The sequence below is a fragment of the Anomaloglossus baeobatrachus genome, chromosome 2, assembly GCF_048569485.1.
Source record: "Anomaloglossus baeobatrachus isolate aAnoBae1 chromosome 2, aAnoBae1.hap1, whole genome shotgun sequence".
Lineage (NCBI taxonomy): Eukaryota > Metazoa > Chordata > Amphibia > Anura > Aromobatidae > Anomaloglossus > Anomaloglossus baeobatrachus.
This window is the reverse complement of record NC_134354.1, coordinates 466,096,282-466,123,299: the sequence shown is the minus strand read 5'-3', so window position 1 is coordinate 466,123,299 and position 27,018 is coordinate 466,096,282. Positions and strand designations below refer to the sequence as shown.

General features: G+C 40.4%; 1 protein-coding gene across 6 annotated transcripts in view; it reads left to right on the top strand.

Annotated features, from left to right (window-relative positions):
- AUTS2 (activator of transcription and developmental regulator AUTS2) overlaps positions 1 to 27,018 on the top strand; it is a 1,876,064-nt gene that overhangs the window by 1,805,381 nt on the left and 43,665 nt on the right. For 3 of the 6 annotated variants that reach the window (XM_075336341.1, XM_075336338.1, XM_075336343.1), the window contains 6 exons: positions 9,872 to 10,331; positions 11,215 to 11,462; positions 12,237 to 12,478; positions 14,864 to 14,908; positions 23,324 to 23,419; positions 26,249 to 26,320. In XM_075336341.1, the coding sequence (XP_075192456.1) occupies positions 9,872 to 10,331; positions 11,215 to 11,462; positions 12,237 to 12,478; positions 14,864 to 14,908; positions 23,324 to 23,419; positions 26,249 to 26,320 (1,163 nt within the window). The remainder of the gene's footprint in view (positions 1 to 9,871; positions 10,332 to 11,214; positions 11,463 to 12,236; positions 12,479 to 14,863; positions 14,909 to 23,323; positions 23,420 to 26,248; positions 26,321 to 27,018) is intronic. The other 3 variants (XM_075336342.1, XM_075336340.1, XM_075336339.1) reach the window with 2 other exon arrangements.

Genomic DNA, 27,018 nt, shown 5'->3' with positions numbered 1-27,018 from the left:
CACCCCTTTGTAAATACTTCCTCTTTCTTCTCTTCTGATTGACAGCACACTATGAAGGGCGCAGAACTGGTCTCAGCGTTTCATGCATGCCTACTATTCTTCTTCGAAGATGCACTGACAGTGTGCTCTATAGCATATTGTACAGTGACAAGCATCTACTGAGTATGTTGGAATTGACAACCGGTGCATGCTTAGTAGACCAGAGACTAGCCCAGCCCCTGATATGGAGGTCACTGGTGATGCTTCATTTCAGCAAGGGGGGCAGAGAATGTGCCACTGACCACAGCCTCTGCCCCCTGAAGATGACTTGCTTGACTATCCCAGCATGCACTGGGATTCTGAAATGAAGCGTCATCAGAGAGGAAAAATAAAAAATAAACTAAAGCAGTTAGTGTAGTGAGGAAGGATAGGGAATTTTTTAATAAAGTAATTCGAAAATAGATTAGATTGCGACATTAAATAGATAGGGATTTAGAATTAAAATACATTTTAGTCTCTGACCACTACTTTCAGGGTGCATGCCCACGATCAGTATTTGCAGCGGTTTGGACGCAGCCTACCTCAGCTGCGTCCAAACTGCTGTGGTGTACAGTACTCTCTTTTTTTGTATTTTATGTCATGGTCAGTTATGCACCTGTTCACACATCCGTTCGGTGAGTGCAGTAAGTCTGTTTTGGTGTACAGTACAAGCATAGTGGACTTTATTTCTAGAAATCCCGTGCATACTGTGCTTGTTTTTTCCGCAACAAACACTGACCTGCGGTGCATCTTTTTAGACCGCAGCATGTGAATTGTTTGCTGCGGAATCGCATGCATCCTCCATAGGGAGAATACAAGCAGTAGACCGCAGCGCACGAAACCCTGATCGTGGGTACAAGCAGCTGCGGTCTCCTGCATTTTCTAGCGGAGGAGACATTCGGCCCCATCGGTCACAACTCCCTGCATTCTGAACGCAGCGAGTCCTGATCGTGAGCACATACCCCAAGGATGGCTTCTCTTCCAGACTCCTGTCCATTTGCATAATTAGATTGTGCTTCTAACTTTTGTGGGAAAGTTGGGGAGAGGAGTGTAGCTGCTACCAGATTTCTCCAAGGGTGGTCTATCTTCAGTGAGAAAGTATCAAGCATGTTCAAATTTAACATGATCACCCTTCTGGTGGTGGAGTCCAAAAATGTTAGCCTATCTGTCCCATCAAAAAATGCTACTCATGTGGCAACGTTTAGTCCTACAGTGCCACCTTCTTAACATATCTTGCATTGCTCCCGACTTTTACCTTGTGATATAGTAAGTTTTCAGAAGCTGAAATATCCAAGAATAATGGATCAATGTGTGAACAGGTCTTAAGGTGGTGTCACACACAGCGACAACGACAACGACGCCACTGCTACGTCACCATTTTCTGTGACGTTGCAGCGACGTCCCATCGCTGTCGCTGTGTGTGACATCCAGCAACGAGCTGGCCCCTGCTGTGAGGTCGCCGCTCGTTGCTGAATGTCCAGCTTCATTTTTTGGTCGTCGCTCTCCCGCTGTGACGCACAGATCGCTGTGTGTGACAGCAAGAGAGGGACGAAATGAAGCGAGCAGGGAGCAGGAGCCGGCATCTGGCAGCTGCGGTAAGCTGTAACCAAGGTAAACATCGGGTAACCAAGGTGGTTACCCGATATTTACCTTCGTTACCAGCCTCCGCCGCTCTCACGCTGCCAGCGCCGGCTCCTGCTCTCTGCACATGTAGCTGCAGTACACATCGTGTAATTAACCCGATGTGTACTGTAGCTAGGAGAGCAAGGAGCCAGCGCTAAGCAGTGTGTGCGGCTCCCTGCTCTCTGCACATGTAGCTGCAGGACACATCGTGTAATTAACCCGATGTGTACTGTAGCTAGGAGAGCAGGGAGCCAGCGCTAAGCAGTGTGCGCGGCTCCCTGCTCTCTGCACTGTGACATGTAGCTGCAGTACACATCGGGTTAATTAACCCGATGTGTACTGTAGCTAGGAGAGCAGGGAGCCAGCGCTCAGTGTGCGCGGCTCCCTGCTCTCTGCACATGTTGCAGCACAGCGACGCGTGTCGTTATGATCGCTGCTTCGGCTGCTGTGTTTGACAGCTAAGCAGCGATCATAACAGTGACTTACAAGGTCTCTGCTATGTCACAGCAAATGGTGACGTAACAGCGACGTCGTTGTCGCTGTCGTTTAGTGTGACCCCAGCTTTACACTGGTGATTTGGGGTTTGGAAAATGTAGTCTTTACAAACTAGGAAGCCTACAGCAATAGATAGTAAATTGAAGTCTCAAATTGCATTATGGTGGAATGTGTCTGTCAACGTTTTCTACTAACAACCAATAATGCATCCTTAAGTAACAAAACTGGCTGTAACTGAGGCCCGAAATGAAAAAAAGTGGCTGAACTACCGGTATCTTGGTGGTCAGTGGTGAAGATATACTTCGAAGGGAATTGTTGATATAAATGTTGGCTAAGGATCCAATATAATTTGGTACAAACAGAAGTCACACATTACACAATGTAGTATTTTTATTAATTAGTTGGTTTTTTTATTGTATTTTTTTGTTTTGTTTTTGTTTTCACTTGGCAGTTTAAGCAATTTCTCCTATTTTTCTTTCTATATAAGAAAGTATAAGCTAGCGCCGGAAACATGAAAGTAGAATAACTCAATCACTGCAAGGAATAACGAAGGCAAATCTTGCCACCATACATATTCTTCACACGTGAGCTCTTACTTGAAGGATAATTGCATGTTCTGTCAATCCAGCGCATAGGCGCTCTTCGATACATAGATGTGAAGACATACATTGTTGTTGTATAACGACAGAAGATTATGAAGTTGGGGAGGGGAAATCACATTTTTTTCTTCAAGCTGGCTTATCATTACCATATTTTCTTTTTATGGAGATTAGAAAAACTGACAAATTAAATCTCAGGAGACCCCACTTATGCATAGACTACATTCATTCGGAAAGCCCAGGAGTCTTAATTAAAGCTAGGATATGTATTTCATTATTCTTTACCTGTGTAAGCAGATTTAGAACGTATCTTTTGGGACTGTGAGAAAGGAGCTTTGGGAACACGACGGCTTCTGCTCACATTAGGTTTTTGACTGCCTCTTAATATTTCCAGTTATTTGATGGAAAGGTTTTGTTTTGTGCCTAGGTAACGCTGCTATTTTCTGTCCTTCACAACTGAATATATTTGTTTTGTTGGGCTTTTTTATTTGATAATCCCTTTATAGTGTGTGTGATTTAATGATATGCACTGTAGAAGCTATATTTACATGACAGTAGCAGAGAGTGACAATATTTCCCCTTGAGTGATGTTGATATAGTTAGGTTTTAGTTGTTCCAACTGAGATCCCCTATTGTGTTATCTCCTAATGATGGAGCTTCAGTGCTCAGAAGCCAGGCGGCATCACAGCCATGAAATCCCAATAGCCACCCCCAATTTTCTATAAACTGTTTTTCCAAGCTCTAATATAAGCCAGAAGGCGGAAAAGAATCAGATATAAATTTCAACTAAAATTAATGTTGACACACGTAAAAACACGGAAATATAAGAAGTTTAAAAATACTTATTTTGTATTTACTGTTTTACATTAAACATAACATTACAGGCCGCTTTACACTCAACAACGTATAACGATATGTCGTCGGGGTCACGGAATTCGTGACGCACATCGTCGCAAGACACTCTGCTCACGCTCGCAGCAGAGCCTGAGCCGGGATTCATTAGCATATCGCATCCGATGCTGTCGGATAAGATGCCATACACTTATCTGAGTCCAGCCTTAAGGGGGCTTTACACTCTGCGATATCGTTAACGATATATCGTCGGAGTCACGTCGGTAATGACGCACATCCGGCGCCGTTACCGACATCGCAGCGTGTAACACAAATGAGCGACGATCAACAGGCACAAAAACGTGAAAAATCGTTGCTCGTTGACATGTCGCTCATTTCCTTAATATCGTTGCTGCTGCCGGTACGATGTTGATGAATATCTCCTTACCTGCCTCCACCGGCAATGAGGAAGGAAGGAGGTGGGCGGAATGTTACTTCCCACTCATATCTGCCCCTCCGCTTCTATTGGCCGGCCGCTTAGTGACGTCGCGGTGACGTTGCTGTGACGCCGAATGCACCTCCTCCTTGAGGGAGGGATTGTTTGGCCGTCACAGCGACGTCGCTGACAAGGTATGTGCATGTGACGCTGCCGTAGCGATAATGTTCGCTACGGCAGCGATCACCATATATCGTGCCACCGACGGGGGCGGGTGCTATCGCACGCGACATTGCTAGCAATGTCGCAACGTGTAAAGCACCCTTTAGTCTTTTATTTGTATCTTTCAAAGTTGTCTTATTAAGTCACAGCAGCGGTCAATTTAACAGAGCTACCTGCGCTGGGACTCCGACGGCAGCTTATCGCTTTGTTCTGGTTTACTGTGGTTTATTTATGTGGTTTTATCTTAATATTTTATGCTGGGAGTGACCACCATCCACTAAAAGGTGAGATTTGGTTATTACATCCCTAGATAAAGAGAGTTCTGTTTTATATACCTCAGTGGAGTGTGGTTTTTCATTACATGGGACGATTAGTTATGGGTTTGTTGGGGTCTTGGCAGTCATACAATTTTGTGTAGATGCGATGTTTTGATCGCATGTTATTGCATTTATTGAAATGTTGCTGCGAAGAAAAGAGCATAATGTTGACATTTTGATTTTTTTCTTGTTACGCCCTTTACCTATCAGACTAATTTATTTTATAATTTGATACATCTCAACTTGACGATACCAAATATAAGTATTTATTTATTTTTTCTTTTTTTTCAATGTGGAAAAAGGGGGGTGATTGGTTCACTTTTTTAAATTTTGTATTGTTTTTAATAGTCCCCTTAGGGAACTTGAAGCTGTGATCATCTTATGGCTTGTATTGTACAGAGCAGTGCATCAGCACCGCACTGTACAGCACAAATGCTGCTCTCCTGTGAATGCTGACGTTCACAGGAACTGAGTCACGAGAGACCCAGAGGACCCCTGGCTGATATGACATCCCATTGGCACTCTGTGATCACGTCACCAGGCCGCCAATGAGAGTGGGGAATGATGCGCTCCACAGCAGCACGCATTAAATCGCTATGTCAGAGATTGACAGCGGGATTTAAATAGTTAACAGGCACGGTTTCATCTTTAATTCACACACGCCTGTTAGAGTCTCAAGTCAACTGATGAGATCAGCCAATATATGCAGGGAAACATACGTACGTATGACGTACGAGTACGTCATAGGTCGTGAAGGGGTTACATAAAATCATCCAATTTTTGTATATTGTTTAGGTGAGTTAATTCACCATACTAAGCAGCAATTCATGAATTCTTGTGAGAATTGACTAGACTTGAGGTGGCGAAAGTGAAATCAAAGTTTAGCACCAGGGACTGATTATTTCTACATTATGTCCCAAAAGACACAATGAAAGGATTTCTTACAACACTAAAGATGTTTTTATTTAGCGAAAAATACTATGCAACTAATTAAGTAAAAACGTCATATATTATTTTATAAATGCAATTAACCTTTTCAGAAAGGAAAAGGACTGGAACTCTAGTGCCAGGTAATTTTTTGTGATTATTGAACGTATATTATGTAAAACACAAACCCTTTTGGTGACAGCCAACAATTATGTGTAGTAGCTCAATATGCGTGAGAAATGTGGGTTTAATATTCATTAGTAGTGTATTGTAGTGCATTGTTTTCTTTTTTTAATGGCCTTCAGTTCAATCTTGAGCATGGCGACTTGATGGATGAATGGTCTGTAGGAGGCTCGATCTTGTGGAAGCCTAGAAAGGTCCATGAGGGTCTTCTCTTCTGTTATCTTGATATTATCAAGCCATCGGGTTGCTGGTATTCATCTTCATCTTGGCCTTGTTCCTTTTGTTTTAAACTGTGGTTGTGTAGACTGACGCAGGGCGGGAGTGGGTGAAAGATTGACTTCAGACACCCCAGCATGCTACTTAAAAGACATGGTCCTGGCTGGGTGTGTGGACTTGTGTTGTGTGGACTGTATGTAGGTGTAGGTTGCATGTTGCCATTGGCGTTGCCAGGACCAAATGACAATTCGCTTCCACAAGGAGACCATCAGTTCAATTTCAGCAACAACTTTTTACTTCATAGTTTACCTTCTTCAACTCTATACACGACATAGCGAACACACCTCTTCCAACATTTTACAGTAGTACAAAGCATATACAGACACACTTGCAGCTCCCCCTGGATTGTTTCCGTTCTCGCTGGTCCTGTGAATCCCACAACAACCCAGCTCAACAATATGGTCCAATACGTGACATTTTCTTTTCCTTTCCGTGGCTCCTTGTCTCTCCTACTCGTAGAAGAGGAGGTAAGGGGATTAGGGGGTTTTGCCACTATGGCAAGAGTAGAGCTTTGTGCTCCTAGATGCTTTCAAATCCATGGGGTCGGGAGGGTAGCCAGTAGTACCAGAGTAGAACCTTGCGCTATCAGACAATTAGGAAGACTCCGCTTGAGAAAGCCAACTTAGCTCGCGCACTAGTCCATCAATACCCATTATCTTTTAGGTTTGGGGTCTTGTGCTATAGTCCTGCGGATCCTCGTGTCTAGGGCATTGTCAGCATTGTCTCTCATTCTGTGTCTTGGTCAATACTTATCAATACCTCGATAACACTATCTCAATACCTCTCCTTTTTCTGTCTTTCACCACAAATCAGCTACTGCCTGCGGTTTTGACGACCTACCAAATATCCGTCCATATCTATTACACACTGGGTCTTCATTAACTTTCTAGAAGAAACCGTCTCTTTCCCTTTCAGTTAACTTTCCCATTTTGGGCTAGTCCGAACTTTAACTATCTCTTACCCTATTGTCTGGCAACTATATGTGCAAGAGGTAGGCAATATACATGAAAATATTACTATTTACAGCCCTGTTGTACATTATTCAGGAACACATTATACTACACCACATTACCATCACAAGTCACATATCATATTATTTACAAAAGACTCAGAACACAATTCACATTACACTACGTGTTATTTATTTATTTTAAATTGCTGGCAATACTTATTTTTTCAACTTACAATCTTTATTAAAAAAAAAAAAAATCTTTTAATCTTCACACTGACCAAACCAACTTTTTTAGACTCTAGCTTCCTGTTTTTTCAGGAAATCTACTTGTACATTAGCCACAATGACCGGAATCTGATCCTATCTTTTGCATTGAAGCATCTAATGAGCGTGTGGCATGATCATTGTGAAGGGAGGGGGTAGATTCAGGTGTGACATCGCCTATTGTGATTGATGGGTCCTGTGTTATCAGCTGTGTATAGAAGTGTTACCTGTCAGTGTAATCCTGCCCCTGATGATGAGAAACTGCTTTAAACGCTTCCAGATAGGACAAGGAAGTATGAGTTTAAAATAGCCCTAGTGGTTAGTGTGAGAAATGCAAGGTTGAAAACATTTTTGCTAAAAAAAAACAAAAAAACCCCAACATTATTTGTATATACATAGCTTTGCGAAAGTATTCGGCTCCCTTGAATTTTTCAACCTTTTCCCACATTTCAGGCTTCAAACATAAAGATAGAAATGTTAATTTATGTTAATTTACGGTGAAGAATCAACAACAAGTGGAACACAATTATGAAGTTGAGCGAAATGTATTGCTTGTTTTAAACTTTCAAAAAAACAAACTAACTGAAAAGTGGGCCGGGTCTTGGTAGATTTGCAGTGGTATGATACTCCTTCCATTTCAATATGATCGCTTGCACAGTGCTCCTTGGGATGTTTAAAGTTTTGGAAATCTTTTTGTAACAAAATCCGGCTTTAGGCACTGTGTGCACGCTGCGGATTTACCGCGGATTTTGCAGTGGATTTTCCACGGATTTGCTACAGAAAATGTGTCTGCAGAATTAATGTACATGTCACTTCTTTTTTCCGCAGGTACCTGCGTTTTTTGCGCAAAATCCGCAGCAAATCCACACAAAATCCGCGGCAAACTGCGATAAAGTCGCATGCGGATTTCGTTGCGGTTTTGGTGCGTTTTTTTACCGTGGGTGCTGGATTCTTTAAGAGGTTTTTCCTTAAGAAAAAGGCACTTTCTAGTGCGCACATAGCCTTAAACTTCTCCACAACAGTATCACGGACCTGCCTGTTGTGTTCCTTGGTCTTCATGATGCTCTATGTGGTTTAAACAGAACACTGAGACTATCACAGAGCAGGTGCATTAATATAGAGACTAGATTACACACAGGTGGCTTATATTCATCATCATCAGTCATTTAGGACAACATTGGATCATTCAGAGATCCTCAATGAACTTCTAGAGTGAGTTTGCTGCTCTGAAAGTAAAGGGGACGAATAATATTGCACTCCCCACTTTTCATTTATTTATTTTTTACAAAAAGTTTAAAATAAGCAATAAATTTCGTTCAATTTCGCAATTATATCCCACTTGTTGTTGTTTCTTCACCATAACATTAAAATTTTATCTTTATGTTTGAAGCCTAAAATGCGGGAAAAGGTTGAAAAATTCAAGTGGGACGAATACTTTCACACTGTATCTCTCTCTTTCTCTCTCTCTCTCTCTCACTATATATATATATATATATATATATATATATATATATCTAGAGAGAGAGAGGGAGAGCGAGAGAAATATTTTATATATATATATATATATTTTTAGAATGGTATTGTTTTCTTTATCAATTTACTATGACATGTATAGAAAACAAATAATGCAGTGTTGTTATACATAGTTTTGTTCTGTTTTTTCATTTAGACCATTATGCGTTTATTTTGTCTTGTGGGATTGCTACTAGTGGCATTAGAGTTAAGTGGGCTTTACACGCTACAATATCGCTAGCAATTGCTAGCGATATCGAGCGTGTAAGCACCCGCCCCCGTCTTGTGTGCGATATCGTGTGATCGCTGCCGCAGCGAACATTATCGCTACGGCAGCGTCACATGCACTTACCCGGTCGTCGGCGGCGCTGTGACTGCCGAACAATCCCTCCCTCAAGGGGGAGGGGCGTTTGGCATCACAGCGACGTCACCGCGACGTCACTAAGTGGCCGGCCAATCAAAGCGGAGGGGCGGAGATGAGCGGAACGTAACATCCCGCCCACCACCTCCCTTCCGCATTGTGGCCGGCGGCAGGTAAGGAGACGGTCCTCGCTCCTGCGATGTCACACACAGTGATGTGTGCTGCCGCAGGAGCGACGAACAACATCGATAATCAACCATTACCGATTTTTGGTTTTGGGACGACCTCTCCATGGTGATCGATTTTCACCATTTTTGAGGTCACTTAAGGTCGCTGGTAAGTATCACACGCTGCGATATCGTTAATGACGCCGGATGTGCGTCACTAACAACGTGACCCCGACGAGAAAACATAAACGATATCGTAGCGTGTAAAGCCCCCTTTACTGTCCTCTTCCTTTCTGATTAAGCTATTTGCATATTTTAGCAATTACATACTGTAACAACATTCATGGTAACCCATAAGATTAGCTCCAAAGGTGTTTTTGGAAGTGTAAAGAACACATCTTCTCTTCATTGCAATATGTTCTAACTGCTTTACTCAATAACATCTGATCTTAGATAGGTAACTAGGCTCACCATGTGATATGGCTTCTGTGGTTATCTTTAGTTGACGGTTGTGAGCTCATTTCCAAAGCTTTGGTGCTTACGGTGGAATTTGGCTATTTATGAATAAAATGATGTTTCTGCAGTCAGAGCAATTTTATTATCACTAGATTGTTGGAATGGTATTGTTTGATATATTGTACATGAGGTTTTGCATAAATGACACATTATATACCTATTTTTATTGCAGATACAGAACTGGGTGTCAGTTTACTGACAGCAAACAAATGCAAAGATGGTTCAGGTCCAGTTCTGCCAAAAGTGTCAGGACTAGAAAGAAGTCAAGAGAAGAGTCAAGACAGCACTGCTGAGCTGCCATTCGAAGCTACAGTGTGCAAAGAACTAGGACCAATAACACTACCTACCATTCAACCTGAAGTAGAGCCACAACCATTGCTACTGTCTTCTCCAGGACCAGTCGCGGATTCTCAATCAGAGACACCTAAACAGACACAGACTGAGCCTCTTCAGCTTCCTCAAACTCCATTGCCACCTCAGCCACAAGTGCAGCTGCCACCAAAGGCTCAACCACCATCTCAACCACCTGTTCATCCAAGTCCACCAGTAGCACAAGCACGACCTCCTTCCCAGTCTTTGCCCCAGACATTGTGCAACTACAATAGCAGCAGCTTGAGTGTGAACAGTTTAAGGTTGGTCAAAAGATGGCATTTTCTCTATCACAATACTTTGGCTTATTTATATGGCACTCTTTGTATAAGATGGTATACTTGTAGATTAAACACAAATAATCTAATAAATATAAAAGTAATATAGACAAAAAGTTGAAAAGTTTTCATATTAACGGTGCATTCCCACAGCACAATTATCAGTAATCCGGCACCCTCATTTTCTCATAAATGTTACCAAATAATTCCATATAGAAATGTATAGTTCTCCTGATATAGCAGTGTCTCTTACCTCATGTGCAGGGCATCGGAGCTTAGGTATCTATGGTTATGACCATGAGCAACTAATTAACTGTCACTATATGAGTGGATGTGACCTAAGCTGCAATGCTCTGCACATGAGGTAAGAGAAATAGCTATATCAGGAGATCTATACTACATTTCTAATTGCAGGCATTTGCTAATATTATAAATATTACACCTACTACATATTAGGATAGGATCTTGGAGATGGGAATACCCCTTTAACTTGGAAATATTTCAGGCTATTTGTGCACTTGTCATTGAACATTAAAAATCTTCAGTTTTTAGCTACAGTAACACACGATGGTTGGGATACTGCCTAGTATATAATAGAGGTGACAGCTATCCTATTATGATGGACATAAAGTAAATAAAAATGTGTTCACATAAAGCCTAGTACTGTAACACATCAGAAACTATCCATGATTTATTTCCAGCCTTGACTCTTTTATGTCAGCATTTTCTAAGTCAGTTCAGCATGTTACTAACTTTGTCTTTTTATTGTAATAAATTTCCCATACCTATCTTTGTACTGACCGTGTCTGAATAGTCAGCTTTTTGCAATGGCTAATTTTTGATAATGCTTCTATATTTCTTCCTACAGCAGCAGCAGAAGTAGTACTCCTGCCAAAAGCCAAGTGCCACCATCTCATCGCCATCCATCAACTTCTCCATATCCCCTATCTTTACCAAGCCACAGTCCTTTGCATAGCTTTACACCAACCATCCAACCTCCTGCTCACCAGCACCACCCAAATATGTTTGCCCCACCTGCTGCTTTACCTCCTCCACCTCCACTGACTTCAGGGACCCTTCCAGTTCCAGGACATCCAGCTAGCAGCACTTACTCAGGTAATTAGCTAAATATGTAGCAAATAAACCTTCAAAATGTCATGGATGTGTCAAGGTCGGCTGACAATCCTGTGGCAGCAAGTGTATGAAAATCCCAGAGATTGGCAGCACTTGATGTTATCTGACAGTTCCCTGTTTCTGCATCTGCAGACTCTAGGACTCTGGGAATTTGTCAGATTTTCCTTTCTGTTGCCAGCCTCTGACTCCCTTTATAAACCTCACTCTGGGGATATTTGGGTGTGGTTTATAGTTTGTTCCTGACTGAGCTGGGGAGATGTCATGTTGTTCTGTTGCTCCAGACTCCTGTAGTTGCTGCAGCTCAGATAAATGTTGTCTTTTGCTATCTACCATGGCTCTGGTAATAGCTGTTGTGTTTCCCCTGTATTGTTCCCTTGTGTGCTCCTCTAATGATAGTGGTGTTGACAAAAAGCTCATACCCTCCATCTTTACATAGGGCCCATTTGCTAGGGTGAAATAGGGCCCCAGGTATTCAAGCTCGGCGACAGGTGCGGAACCTGTATAGAGACTGTTAGGACTGCGAAGGTGAGCTGCAGGTCACAATCCAGTCAAGGGTCACCACTTCTCTCATTCCCTAGCTATATGGCATTCCTTCCTCCTCCCTGTGTGTTGTCATTTATATCCGGTGTAGGTTCTATCCCTGGCTGGGACACAAAATGATGGAAATGTGCATTGTGGGTTCATGAAATATTCTTTAGGTTACATGTTTCATCCTATGGCAAAATAATAATAACGTTTTTTTTACCTTCTTTGTAGAGCAAGACCTTCTCAGACAAGAGCTGAACACCCGCTTTTTGGCTTCCCAAAGTGCAGATCGTGGGGCATCTTTAGGGCCGCCGCCATATCTGAGAACAGAATTCCACCAACATCAGCATCAACACCAACACACACATCAGCACACACACCAGCACACCTTCACACCTTTCCCGCACGCCATCCCGCCTACTGCGATTATGCCGACTCCAGCACCGCCCATGGTGCGTACCCCAGGCAGAAATGTGAGGATAAGTAGAACACAACTCTATTCATTGTTAGTCTGGTTGTTTGCTCATATTAAGGGTCATTTATAATAGAAATGTAACTTATCTTATTACAGGTTTTAATATTATTTTCCAAATCTGAATGCTCATATTCTCCCTTTATTACATTTTCCTTGGCACGAGTCCAACAATTTCGTAAGCCTGTTGGCAGATTCCCAATATTAGCCGTCCAATGGCTAACAGCTTATCAGTTAAGCCGTTTATGGAAGCCGTCATCTTATTTTATATCTTTTTTGGGAATTGCACAAAAATGCATAAAATATTGTGGCTGATCATTAATGTTACTAGCCAACAATCCATAAAATTTAGAAGCTTGATAGCTTGTATATAAATAATATTATTTGGAATAAATTATAGTTGTATAAGGAGATAATAAATACAACATGTTTTATAGGCAGCATTTATCAAACTCTCCTGGATGCTGAACCAGAGATCTTTACTAGATTTATACTGCCAGTGTATCACAAGAAAAGTAATGGCTAAGGACATTTAATGCTTCATATTTTTCAGCCATTTAGATCTCATAAGCAGTTGTATTATGCGTCACATTTATTTTATACAACTTGCCCAGTTTTTAAGATATTATGGTGCTTTTCTGATAGCATCATATGTTTGGTCTTCCATGTACCAAATAGAGGACATGCTTTTAGTATGTGAGCCAACACTGTAATCTGAAGCTACTGGACCATACCCAAAAATCTGTAACTGGGGATCCCGACAATTATGGATCTTCTTGATATGGAGTAGAGGGATTTTTAGTCTTTCTTAAAACCCATGGTTTGGGTGTGACCACAACCTCTATGGTTATGCTCTTGAATGAAGATCCATTTTAAGCAACTGATCAAGTTTTAGTGATTTTCAATAAGAAATTGCTTTGTTCCTTTTAGACAGAAATATTATTCGAAACATACAGTTTAAGCAGAAAGCATTCAGCTGACCATACTCAGTATTTCCTGCTGATTTTTGGTAAACCCTGAGCTATCTAATGCATGAGTGGACTCCCGAACATCCTATCAACTCCAAATATAAAAGTCATTCCACTGGGAGATAATGTGGCTTATTCCCTTTCCCTTATTAAGGATAACATGCAAACTGGGACTAACTGTGTTTTTGGGGACGTTAGGTGTTAGAGATAGCTGATGACCTAACATTATCTTATGTATAAGTATAACACCAGCTTTTTTAATCAAAAGTGCACGCCAAAACTATTTTTTATTTATTCAGTTCTCTAAAAGTTTAGGTGAGTAAAAATCAACACTGGTTTTTAAGTACTTATTTGGCTACAATTGAAAAAGCCATGAGTTATTTTATATTTTTTTTTATTTCCTTTGACTCAATGAAGTCAAGATTTATGATGAAAAATAGCCAAATTTACCAGCTAACTTCTGAGGTGGGGGATCGCTTTGACAAGATCTCTTTCACCTTCCATAAATAGAAGACTGAAGATGTAAAGAGAAGGCGTTAATTTGCGCTGCCGTAGAAGAATTGACAATAAACAGGGACCCTGGTTCACGTTTTATTGGTCAATTCATTTCAGAGAATGGCCATCTCCTCAGATGTTTCTGCATGTTTCACCATAGCTTCCTCAGGGGACAGACAACCAATAAATCACCAGGATCTCTATTTATTGTTATTTCCTCTACGGCAGCTTGGATTAACCCCTTTCTCTTCACATCTTCAGTCTTACATTCACATGGGGCTACGGCAGCCGTACATGTTTTAACATTGGTTGTGACTCACAACCACGCCAGGCGAGCCTCTTCTACCTAACATTATCCCCATTGTTCTCGGGTAAGACCCTATTGCGCTGTTTATCTCTCTAGCTCGTATACAGTTTTACCATCCATAAATAGGTGACAACCTCTGTGGTGTTCTTCCAGTTCTGTCTATGGAAGTAAAATTGTTCGAGCCGTATGTATACATAAATACAAGGCTGTGCTTGAACAACACCAGTAAACAGGTAATAAAAGAGATGCTTATTTTCCAACGTTATCCTATATTTCCTTACAAGGCACCTCCTGGGTGACTGCAGCAGTCTCGCTGCAGTATTATAATGTTATCGTAGGGAAATGTATTTATAGGGATCATCTTTTATCATAAAAATAAAATACAAGGCGGCTATAAAAATGTCTTTGTGTGCCCAGCATTCAGCGCAGGATTTTATTTATCTCATAAAAGCATCAGGATGAAATGATAATAGATTCGGAGCAGGTTAAACAGCGTGCTCGTGTGTATGGGCTGCAGACAGCGCTTTTGGTTGTCAAACAGTGTGATACAGTCATGATCTTTATAGATTCCTTTCTGAGACACAGTAATAACCATTTGCTTTGATCCCTTTTGCAGTTTGACAAATACCCTACAAAAGTTGACCCCTTCTACCGCCACAGTGTGAGTGTAAAAGCGCTATGTTCCAATGTTGGCTTCTCTCTTGTCTGTAGCATGTCGCAAAACATCACCCCACACTAACCTGCCAAGATCGCAACGCTTCCCCTAATCATTCAGCCTGGAATTCCCATTGCTTTTTCTTACATCGGCTTTGGCTATATATAAGCGTCATTCATGTGATTCATTCCTTCTTGAGATGCACTATCCTGTTTTTAATCAAAATTTGTCAGTGCTCATAAACTGTACACGAAGTCTCACTGTGAGAAAGATGACATACAGCGTGAGCGTGTTCCCACTGGGAGAGTAATGATCAGCCAGGAATTTTAAATAGGAATTTCATGGGTGTTATAAAACCTACACGATAAAATGTAAGTTATTCCTATCCAAATCAAATCATGTCTGCTGCACATGGAAAGTCTATCATCTAACAAAGTATTTAGAATTATAAAAAATTTCCAGAACCCAGTATAATTCTTGTGTCTAGCGGATGACAGATAAAATGGAAACTCGGTTTATTACTCTGAGTTATTGGACAGACCCTACTAGTTAGTGGTGCTTATTATATAGCAGCAGAAAGTCTAGAAAATAAATTAAAAGGTTCCTGTCACTTATACATAAGGGCCCTATAATGCTTCCCTGATATCGCTGAAACTTCCCAAAATCCCAGACTGATGGAATGGAAAATACAGTATATTTCTTATTTCATTTTTTATTTATTAAAAAAAAAAAAATCAACTAAAATTTGGGAAACCTTATTTTTTTCAGCCTCTTTTAATTTACATAAGTAAAACATAGATATTAATTATTATTCAATTGTATAAAGTAACTGTCACGCTGTACAAAGGCTAGTAAGATGTAGTACAGCGTATTCCCCACTAGGTGGCAGCAAAGTAGTGAAGGAAAGACAAAGAAACACTGTAACAGAAAGGCAGCTGAAGTACAGCAGGGTAACTTCAGCAGGCAGTTAACAGGCGAATCACCAGGGGGTAATAGAGTAGTCAAACAGTCAGGGTCATCCAGGAAAGTCGAGTCACTGCAAGGGGAGGATCAATATCAAGTTAGAAAACAACCGAGTCGGAAGCCGGGAGATCAGGAATGTAGAGGGAAACACAAACAACAGACAGGAGAGGGAAGTCAGGGGCTGGGACAGGCAGACAAATGGGGGAGGGTACAAGTCAGGACACAGTAGCAGGAAGGCAGGACAGATCGGGAACGCTCACCAGAGCCAGTATACATGCTGCAAGGCAGAAATATCACTGGCACTGAGCCATAGGTAGAGAGGCAAGATATAGCGTCCTGGGATCCAGAACAAGACAGGGAAGTTAACCCTTGATATGACCAGACCAGAGCTGGGTGTAACCAGCAGCAGGGAAAAGCCGGCCTGGATCATGACAGTAGCCTACCACATATTATACTTTCTTAAACCATTTCTTTTCTAGTACTAGGAAGGCATATGTTCCGTCAGATGCCTTTTTGATTGGTATATGGAGGCACCATACTATACTGTTGCACATGAAGGGGCACATTTCATACACAAGTCTGAATTGCAAAGTCCAACCACATTTTTGGGTAGCCCATTCTTCAGAAACTGAAATCTATGCTAGAAATTAGCCGGCATAGATAGTTTATCTGTGGTCTGTGGCTAACCTGTCTCCTCCGGACAAATCCTTTCCATTCTTTCTTCCAATAAAACTGATGAGCGTATCAGAATAGGGGCAAAAATAGTCAAAATCTATCTAAAAATTATTACATTTTTATTGTCAGTGCATAGCCCTTAATGAATATCTATGCCCTCCTCCTGAAAATAAACATCCATTCTTTTTTCAATAAAGGCGGTGAGGGTAGCAGAGAAGGGGAAAGATTATCAATACTTTGTGCAAAAATATTAAACTTTTTAACCTCAGGGGACTACATGATAGGCCCCGATGTATCTATGGTCTCCTTCCAAAAACTCATATCCACTCTTTTTTCAATAAAGGTTGTGAGGGTAGCCAAAAAGTGGCAAAAAATGTTCAAAATTTTGGGCAGAAACATCAAGCTTTTTAACGTCGGCACATAGCCCACATAAATGTCCCCCGATGTGTCTAGGATCTTATTCTTTGGTATTGTAAGGATTTTGTGTGCCACCATAAAGAATATATGCACATGGTAACGTCTAGAGCTGGGTTCACACTAAGCAACAGCGACAACGACGTCGCTGTTACGTCACCATTTTCTGTGACGTAACAGCGACCTTGTAAGTCGCTGTTATGATCGCTGCTTAGCTGTCAAACACAGCAGAAGCAGCGATCATAACGTCGCTGTGCTACATGTGCAGAGAGCAGGGAGCCGCGCTTAGCGCTGGCTCCTTGCTCTCCTAGGTACAGTACACATCGGGTTAATTAACCCGATGTGTACTGCAGCTACATGTCACAGTGCAGAGAGCAGGGAGCCGCGCGCACTGCTTAGCGCTGGCTCCTTGCTCTCCTTGCTACAGTATACATCGGGTTAATTACCCGATGTGTACTGCAGCCACATGTGCACAGAGCAGGAGCCGGCACTGGCAGCAAGGGCGGAGGCTGGTAACGAAGGTAAATATCGGGTAACCAGGGAAAGGCCTTCCCTTGGTTACCCGATGTTTACGCTGGTTACAGCTTACCGCAGCTGCCAGACGCCGGCTCCTGCTCCCTGCTCGCTTCATTTCGTCGCTCTCTCGCTGTCACACACAGCGATGTGTGTGTCACAGCGGGAGAGTGACGACCAAAAAATGAAGCTGGACATTCAGCAACGACCGGCGACCTCACAGCAGGGGCCAGGTCGTTGCTGGATGTCACACACAGTGACAGCGATGGGACGTCGCTGCAACGTCACAGAAAATGGTGACGTAGCAGCGACGTCGTAGTCGTTGTCGCTGTGTGTGACACCAGCTTAAGGAGGTTGTAGAAAGTCCAGTGCTGTACACAGATAAGAGGGCCATTGTTCAAGTACAATACAAAGGACCTTTTCAGTCCAATAGTTCATCATAATGTGCTTTGCTGGTGAAAGTGGATTTCTTTACCTTATTGGCTACAATGTGGCTACATCAGTTGCACCTATTATATGTCTCCTCCTGAGAGGGTCAATACTATGGTGGCCAAAGGGTGCTTTCACATTATGTTGCTCACCATGTTCAGTGGTACCATCGGTGCTTACATCCAAACCCTCCGCAAATTGGGGTTTGGACATATGCACCGACTGGCCATTGACTATGATGGTGTAGATGGATCCCTCGTGTGCTCTTTCATGCACCATGTGTATACGCCTACTGGAGAGTACTGGAGAGGGACACCTAGCCGGTGCTTTAGATTGCTACACAACGATGGTATTTATGGGACTCAATTGTGGCCACTTCTACAGATGCTCAATCCCTTTTTGTCCTCTTCTCACTATATTTTACTCCGCTAATAATACCGTTTGTATAGATATTTTTGCGATGTAATATTTCGCCTACCACCTTTACAAAGGTGCATATTGGAGCAGAGCGACTGCTTTGTTCGCTACATTGTGTCTGGAATTAGAAAAGTTCTGCCTCAGTAACATATCCACTTATTGTGACATTTCTAGCTAATGTACTGTGCTTGCTGTGATATTTTCAGATCAGGAGCTATGCTGCAGCCTGACAAATCATTTATAAACCATTAATGTCACCTATGTTTGTGTTGGAAGCTGAAGGTGATGAACAATTGAGAAGCTGAAATGGCAGAGCAGAAACCAAATCCTGTTATTTTCCTATTGTGCTCTGGAAATGATGTTGTATCACAATAGATAGAAAATATACAGCAGCGTTATTTAGTAAAGCTGAAATTAGGCTTCTATCTAGTTATTGGTGTGGATGGCTACACCAGTCAGGCCTGTTTACACCATATTTTTCACGTGTCCGTTTGTCCTGCCAAAAAACGTACATACAGATATGTTTTTATTTGCATACAGCACAATAAAAACAAAAAGTATGGGTATAAGTTTGATATTTATCCTTTAAAAAAACAGAATATAAACAGATCCATATTTTATAACAGTATAGTTTATGGAAGACGTATGCAAACCCAGTCATAAGTTTGCATCCGTTTTTTCATAAATATTTTTTTTTTCTTTTTTTTCCCTGAAAACAGGATCTCCTGACATTACCTTCTATATAAAAATTATCGGATCTATTTAAAAGGAAGAAAAAAAAGATGTAACATATACTATAAGTAAAAAGTGCATCTGTTTGTATGAAATGGATCAGTTTTTTTTTGTTTACAATATAAAAACATAAGGCTGTTAAAGACTGTGAAAAGGTAGTGTGAAACCGGCCTTAAAGAGATTCTCATTTACATATTCTCTATTCGTTATTGTAAGATAATAGTGGATCACCTCTAGGTCAGAGTGGATAGTAGTGACAAAGAGGGGCTTTCTCTTTCAAGGGCTTGTTCTGACCTTTTATATTTAAAGAAAAATAACCCCTTAAAGAGCATCTGTCAGCAGGTTTTTGCTATGTAAGCTGAAGCCAGCATGCTGTAGGGGTTAAAAAACAAAATCCAACTATGCCTCTGTTATCAGGCTCTGAGCTGTTGTTTACTCAATCTAAAGGCTTTAGCAGTGGGTGATTATCATTGCTATATCTAATTGGCACATGCAGTGCAGTACACCCCTTCCTCTGATTGACACCTCACTGTCAATATATAGTCTCTATAGAGAGCCTGGTGTGGGCAGGGGCAGCTCCCTGAGCTCAGCTACATGAATAAAGCTAAAAAGGTAGAATCTGCACTCGGTAATCTAAGTGATACATCTTTGGATTAAGAATCTCTTTGCCTACAACATGCTGCTCTCAAGTGAGGTATCAAAAACCTGCTGACAGATTCCCTTTAAGGATTATATTAGGTATGACACAGTGAATTCGCAGAGTGTTTTAACATAAACATAATGTGGTAGATTTATGTATAGTCTCCGCAAATACTCTATATTGTAATGTGGTGTAACTGTCTGTGAGCACCTGTATATTCCCAGAAAAGTCTGGTAACCATATTTGTATATAGTATGCTAAGAAGACTGAGGCTTTCAGAGAAATCAAAGTTAGACAAGATGCACATTATGTTCTGCTCATTCTGGGGTCGGAATTCACAACTAAACATATCATTTACTGTATTTATTGTAATGATAGGTATTATTTTTAAATAGGCAAATTAACTATGACTACATGAACTGTATATCTCATTTTGTACTACAAAGCAGACGTTTGTATTTTGGGCTTACCATCAATAAATCCTGCATGATCAGTTACATGCTATGCTAATACATGGTTTTTAGAGATCTTAAGTCAGAATATAACCTTTAAAGGCAATTTTCTAGAATACCACAAGAGATTTATCACATTCTAGTGACATAGCTACAATTAGGTAAATATAGCAGATCTATAGACATAAACATAAGAGGATAAGAGCCATAAGCCCAGCCTAGGCCAATGCCTAGTGTGCAGCAGTCATGAGGTGTATATACAGAAGAAATAACAACTTAATATTTACAAATTTTTAAAACACCATATAAAATGTCATTTTTTTATTTACATCCTTATAAAATTAAATAAATTGAGCAATGCATTTACATTGCCCATCTCTACAGGTTGCTCTTTCTTGCTCAGTCATGAGTTGAGTCACAGGGGGCAGCACTGCAGTTACTTTCTACAGTTTCTGGCATTGTTACTCCCTCTGAAGACGTCCTGGATCCTGGGTGATAGATGTTCTGGGAGTATAGGAGATGTGAGTGCAGCGCCGGCTGTCTGCTTCTATCTCTGCCACTGCCGAGCTTCTGTGACAGAAGATGTTTTAAGGAGGGTAGAGTTAGTAATAATGAGACAAGCGCCATGTGGTGGGTTGCAGAATTATGTGCTTCGGCCTAGAAATATATAAATCCCACCGTGAAGATGGACAAAATATAAAATAGAGAGATTATATACAGATAGATAGATTATAGACAGATAAATAGTTTGATAAATTACAAACAGATAGATAGATACATAGATAGATAAAAGGTTGTACAAGCAACTATCAGTCATAGTGAAAAACACATAGAAGATCATCCACAAAATGTAGGCAGCACTACAGATGACTCGGATGCAAAAAAAAGTAGAAAGAATGAAAAGAAAAAGCAACACTAATCCACAGAATGTTAATATTAGTCTCCAGATCCACTGACTTTTTAATTGCAATTTACAAAGATTCACTGATTTGTAGATCCCAAGGTCCTCAAGTTGAGAAAGGCTCACTGTAGGAACCAAATTGTTGCCTAGTATGGACATAGCATAAATCTTTTCAAGGCAGTGCTCTTTTCAAGGCAGTGCTACTCTTTTTTAAGATATATAGTAAGGTCTTTAGATATGTTGGTATTCTCCAGGTTGAACTAGATGGACCCAGGTCTTTTTTCAACCTATGTAACTATATGTAACTATGTTTTTATTGTGAAACCTTTTTTTCTTTAAATTCATTACTATAGTAAGACTTTTTTTCATCCGTTAATTATTCAGGAAGTCTGTAAAGTAAAGGGTTTGTTCAAAGAGGACAATCCCTTTAATTGTTAGTGTGACTTTTTCCTTATTCCCTTCTAATATCCATCAATATAGCTGTGACAGCTTTTATCACCTGCATTGTGTTTGGTTAAAGCAAGTCGTATATAATGCAAGACAAACGGATTCTCTGGTGATATTTTACTCATTTATTCGTCTACTGCCCTTATCAATCCTACACTAAGCATAATACAATATATCGGTCAATATATCGGTAATACCATCAGTGTTCCTTTCAGGGATCCTAATATATATTTTGTTGTGTTTCTCACATGTCTGCTGAAGAAATAAAATAAGAGTAAAAAATTGAAAAATTCATTAGATATGATCATTCAAAAATTTTGCAGGATCATTGTCTGGTGGCCAGACCGATTGCCAGAGCTTAATTATCAGTCTCCTACCTACCGCAATCCCCAAAGCATCCTCTGATTTATAGGCCCGATGGGACATCATCAAAAGGCGTTATCCATTCATAAACTAGGCCTAATAATCCGAAGAGGTGCAGGGGATTCCGGAAAGTAGGTTTGCACAGGCTTTGGTCCAGTGGCCACGTAGGTAGTCCAATGGCCTGCAAATCATTTTAATCAGCTCCAATATTCACAGATACAAATATTCTCTTAATTTCTAAAACGATTGTTTCTGAGTTTCCTCATTTTGTTGATAATGGTTATACTTTCAGTCCATACTTTTCTTATTCCACCTACAGAACCTATCAATGGCCTGCTAATCAACCCAACCAAAGTTGGGAATTCATTGAAAAACGTGTACCCAAGGGTCTATTTTTGTAAATTTTCTATTAAAATGTTCTTTGTAAAATGGCCATCCTTAGGATTGGTTGATGAATATGAGATCAGTGGGCTTTTGACACCCGGTACCCTCATCGATCAGCTGATATCTGCTTCTGTAGTGGCCGGATGGAAACAATGAACGAAGCTGAATAGCACACGGCTGATCACTTGCAGTGACTGCCTCCGAGAACTGCAGCTCAGCTTCTATTCTATACAACAGCTGGTTGATAGTGGTGTCAGATGTCGGAGCACCCTCTGATCAGGTATTGTAAAGTCAGAAAACCCCTCTACCTCGTGGTGTATGGAAACGTTTCTAACTATGAAGAATATCCCAGCACAGTATTTAACACTTAGCTTTTATTAATAGGTAACTATGATATAGAGGGATTTTGGCACAGTAAAGAGTTAAGATTCTCAGATGTATCTTCATCTAGATTCTTAATATGTTGTCCATTTAAAATGGATACATCTATGTTAGATTGCATTTCCCATTGTTTACTGAGAGTAAGGCCACACAGCTAAATCTGCTTATTAAATGGCCCATAGATTAGCATTAGCAATGACAGCATAACCAGTAAAGCAGAGTAATGAAGTCATAATTGCGCATATTCTTTAATTTCTTACACAACACCATTAAACCTTTTAACAAAGTAATTGAGTTTTAATGGAGTGAAATCCTGGCACTCTTAAAGCTTCATTTTTTAATTAGCTTGCTATTTCCCTTGGACTTATTTGGCTTAACATCCCTCCTGCTTTTGATGTACTCTAAATTCTGAAACCACTTAGGCATTCAATCCAATTTAATAATTCATAATTACAAAATCACCTTTTATTTTGGAATAAAGGAATTCATCAAGGGTATCATTTCTGTGCTAATTAATGTTGAACGCCCTTAAAGTTCTCCTTTCCACATACATTAAACCACAACTGATTTGACAGTGAGAACCGATTATTCTACCCGCATCAATGTCTGCTTCTGGCTTTGTACTTGTGCTGTGGTTCTGTGTTGTGCTGTTTATTGCCCCGTGTTGAGGTTTTCTTCTATTAATTAACTATTTCTTGATTTTTTTGTAGTTATTCCATTCATATCCTCCAGCTGTATCGGGTATTCCTCCCATGATCCCACCTACTGGCCCTTTTGGATCACTTCAAGGGGCGTTTCAACCTAAGGTAAGAAAATGTTTAATAATTAAATTCTATTCTCTTCTATTTGTATATTCTCAATGAATAATAATTATGTGTTTATATTGGGTTTAAATGGGACATTTGTAAAAGCATTAATTCTGTTTAATAAATAAAGCAGTATTATTGTGAAACACATCAAGCGCAATAATAAAACAGCCAACTCAACCGACACGCCTATACCTAGTACTGCTCGTTTGGCTGAAAGCTCTTTTTTCTCTATGGAAAGCCGCTGGCTGACACGTCAACGGTCGGTTTATCTCGGAAAGAAAAATGTGATCAGCAGTCCAAAATCGGACAAGTGCTATTGACATCTCTCATGACAGTCAATCTGGCAGTGCCCCTCCACACATTAGAACCCATCAATAGTGGCGAGTTCGGCCGACATTAGTCTAATGTGTATGGAGGCCCTGCTTATATCTGCGTTTGGCAATTCCATTGTTCTGCTTTCTCACTGGAGTAGAGCGCAAACAAATCGACAGATGTCCAGATTCATCACAACATGGTTTTCATTGACACATGAAAGGCCCCAATCACTTAAAATAAATTTGTTAGCTTCCATCATAGTACCTTTATTTTTTCCAAAAAACATATTGTATACTGTTTTTCCTAACAAATTTGATGGAATAAACAATATAGTATATAATAAAGATGTGAACACAGCCTAAAACACTGATTACTGTAGCATCATTGCTTCCGTTCATTATAGGATTATAACAACGATGTCCATCAAGAATTGCACTACACACTGTACCACTCTTATTAGAGTCAAAAAACGGCCAGCATCCCTGCAGGTGAAGAGTTCAATCCATTCCCTTTATTCTGTCAATAGAACCTGATATAGATCTTTATCACCACTCTTATTGTCAAAATTAATGTCCTAAACTACATAACATTGGTAAAAAATCCAAATAAAATCCACAAATTAGACCAGTAAAATATTACTTTATATTATGAACATGAACCAATTATGCCATTTGAGGGGGTGACATATAAAAAGTATTTACTTTACAGTAAAGAGTTGGCACAACTTGTTTAAGCCATGTAACATAAATAAATAAAATGTCTGAAAATATATTGTTTGTGATTAGTGATGAGCGAGTGTGCTCAGAACTGTTCTGTACTCCATCCAGAATCAGGGTGCTTGGAAACTCGCGGAGCCCTGCCGAGTATTGCGTTGGGCAGTTGTTTCGTCCATAAAACAACAACCACAAAGCACAGGCTCGTTTCTCTGCATGATGTGTGCAGGCATACAAGGGAGAGTTATACCTAGTCTCTGAATGGCTCTTCCCAGGGATAAATCAACGTTTTCGGGTTTAGCGTGTCAAAACAAAACTAAGCCTTCCTTCCCCAGAAATGCTCTCCTTATGGCTGGCTGTATGCGGATGGAGAGACAAACTGCCCAATCATTGACTTCCATTACTCGTTACTTGAGTTGAGCCCTTTCATAGCGTATTATCTGCTCGACTCGAGTACTGAGCACCTGAGCATTTTAGTGCTTGCTCAACTCTATTCGTGATATTTTTACAAACAGTGTACAATTTTGACACATTTTTCTATTTGTTTTAAACATTTGTGTCAATCTCTAAAAAAAATTGGCAATAAATTTATGTTCACGGTATAAAAATTGGCCAGAATTATATTTCATTCTTCATCCATTTATTATACATAAAGCATCTTTTGGTTCTATGGAACAAAGAAGTTACTTCTCCGTATGACGTGTGCCTTTGTGTTAGTACATCTCCTCCCTGGTGGCTTCTTCCATAATAGTGTAACACAACATCTTTCCCTGAAATGGCTTTTTATTAGCAGTTGCCCATCCGTACACTAATTACTTTTTCTCTAATTGTTGAGTGCATTACAGCTCAAGTGGTTTCTTTTCTTTATGGCGCTATCATAAGACAGTTAAGTGGCTCTGGAAGCCTAATCTACGCTTGCAATCTAATCCAGTTCTGACCCAAGGTCATTGTTACGGACTTAACCTGCTTATGTGATGTGATATTTGAAGTCATTGCGCACCCTTAATGGTTTGTGAAGGTAATAGCAGCCTGTTAAGCTCAGTGGTCAAAGTTCATCATAAATTATGCAGAATATGAGAAGGTATTGTTTTCTTCTTTATTCTAAAGTGTAACTGTGAAAAGGAACCAGTGTACACATGTTTAATGATACATTAGCTGCCTGCTTTGTATCTATACAGACGCCGCTGATGGAACATTCTGTGTAGTGACTTGCGAGATTAAAGTTCCATTTTATAAAAAGAAAATGAATGACAGTTAACCAGAGGAACATGCAACTGAGCATGCAATCTAGATATAATTGGCGGTATAGGGCAGAGCGTTTCAACTGATAACTTTGTGGTACCGCCAAAGAATCCGTGTGTAATTTCATCCAGGTTAGAGATGGGAGCTTTTCTCATTATCACTGTCCCTTGGGGAATATTGTCTAAGACACTCAGCCTACTGACACTCGAAAGAAAGAATTGTACTGTGACACTGGCCTACAACCTGTAGAATGGTAATACTAACCTGCTTTTTAGAAGGACAAGGTTTATGTTACAACTTAAAGGTTGACATAAGGGTGAACGCTGGAAAGATTCATGTTAATATAGCCCCTCGTCTCCACTGCCGTAGCTGATGATGTTTAGCTTCACTTATCAAGGGAAGTCACAGGCCATTAGGCGTGAGCTGCCTGAAAATGAAAAAGAAACTGCCAGGCAAAGGGGCTTGTCAAAGACAAAGCTAAAGAGATACAAAGTAGTACAGAGAAGAAAACTATTTTGTCATGTCCAATTAATTTCAACCGTTGTGTCTTTCTCAGACTTCCAATCCTATTGATGTTGGAGCCAGACCTGGAACTGTCCCTCACACACTGTTGCAGAAGGACCCAAGGGTAAGTGGAAGAAGAACGACTCAACAGTCCACAGTGTCACCATTATGTCAACATGTTTCTATCCCTACTGGGAGTGATAAATGTCCTTGTCACAAAAAGCTAGTCAATCTTACACCTTATGCTTTCTTCAGACTATGATGTTGATGCTTTGGGGACATTTCCTCATGCTATATGAAATCTTACATTTTTTTTTCTTGATCATTTTGTATAGCATTCCTGTTATTTGCTGCAGGACAAACTCATATTACTGAACCTGTCATATTAGTCCCAGTACAGATCTCACTAGGGGATCCTACTGGCTGCTTGACATACCCAGATCTAATGTTACATCCCTGTTCAAAGGACAAATATCCCTCTAAATTTAGAGCTTATCGGTTAGGATTGGTATGGGAGATAACTCCATACCGATGACAGGCATTGCATTAGATTCACTAAAGAGATAAAAAGGATTACGGAAAGGGCACAGTAAATGTCTCTTGTGCCATTTACGATCGGATACAGTTGGTTATTTAGGGAAATGGCACTGAAAACACCTTGATACTACTTTCTGGGTTCCATCTGTTTATATCTTGTGATAATTTACTCCATGATGTTTATTTAAAACATGCAATTATAGAAATCCATTGATGTTGGATTTTATATCACTAAAAAAAAAAAAAGAATGCAAATGGTAGATGATATTGCTGGCATAAAACTTG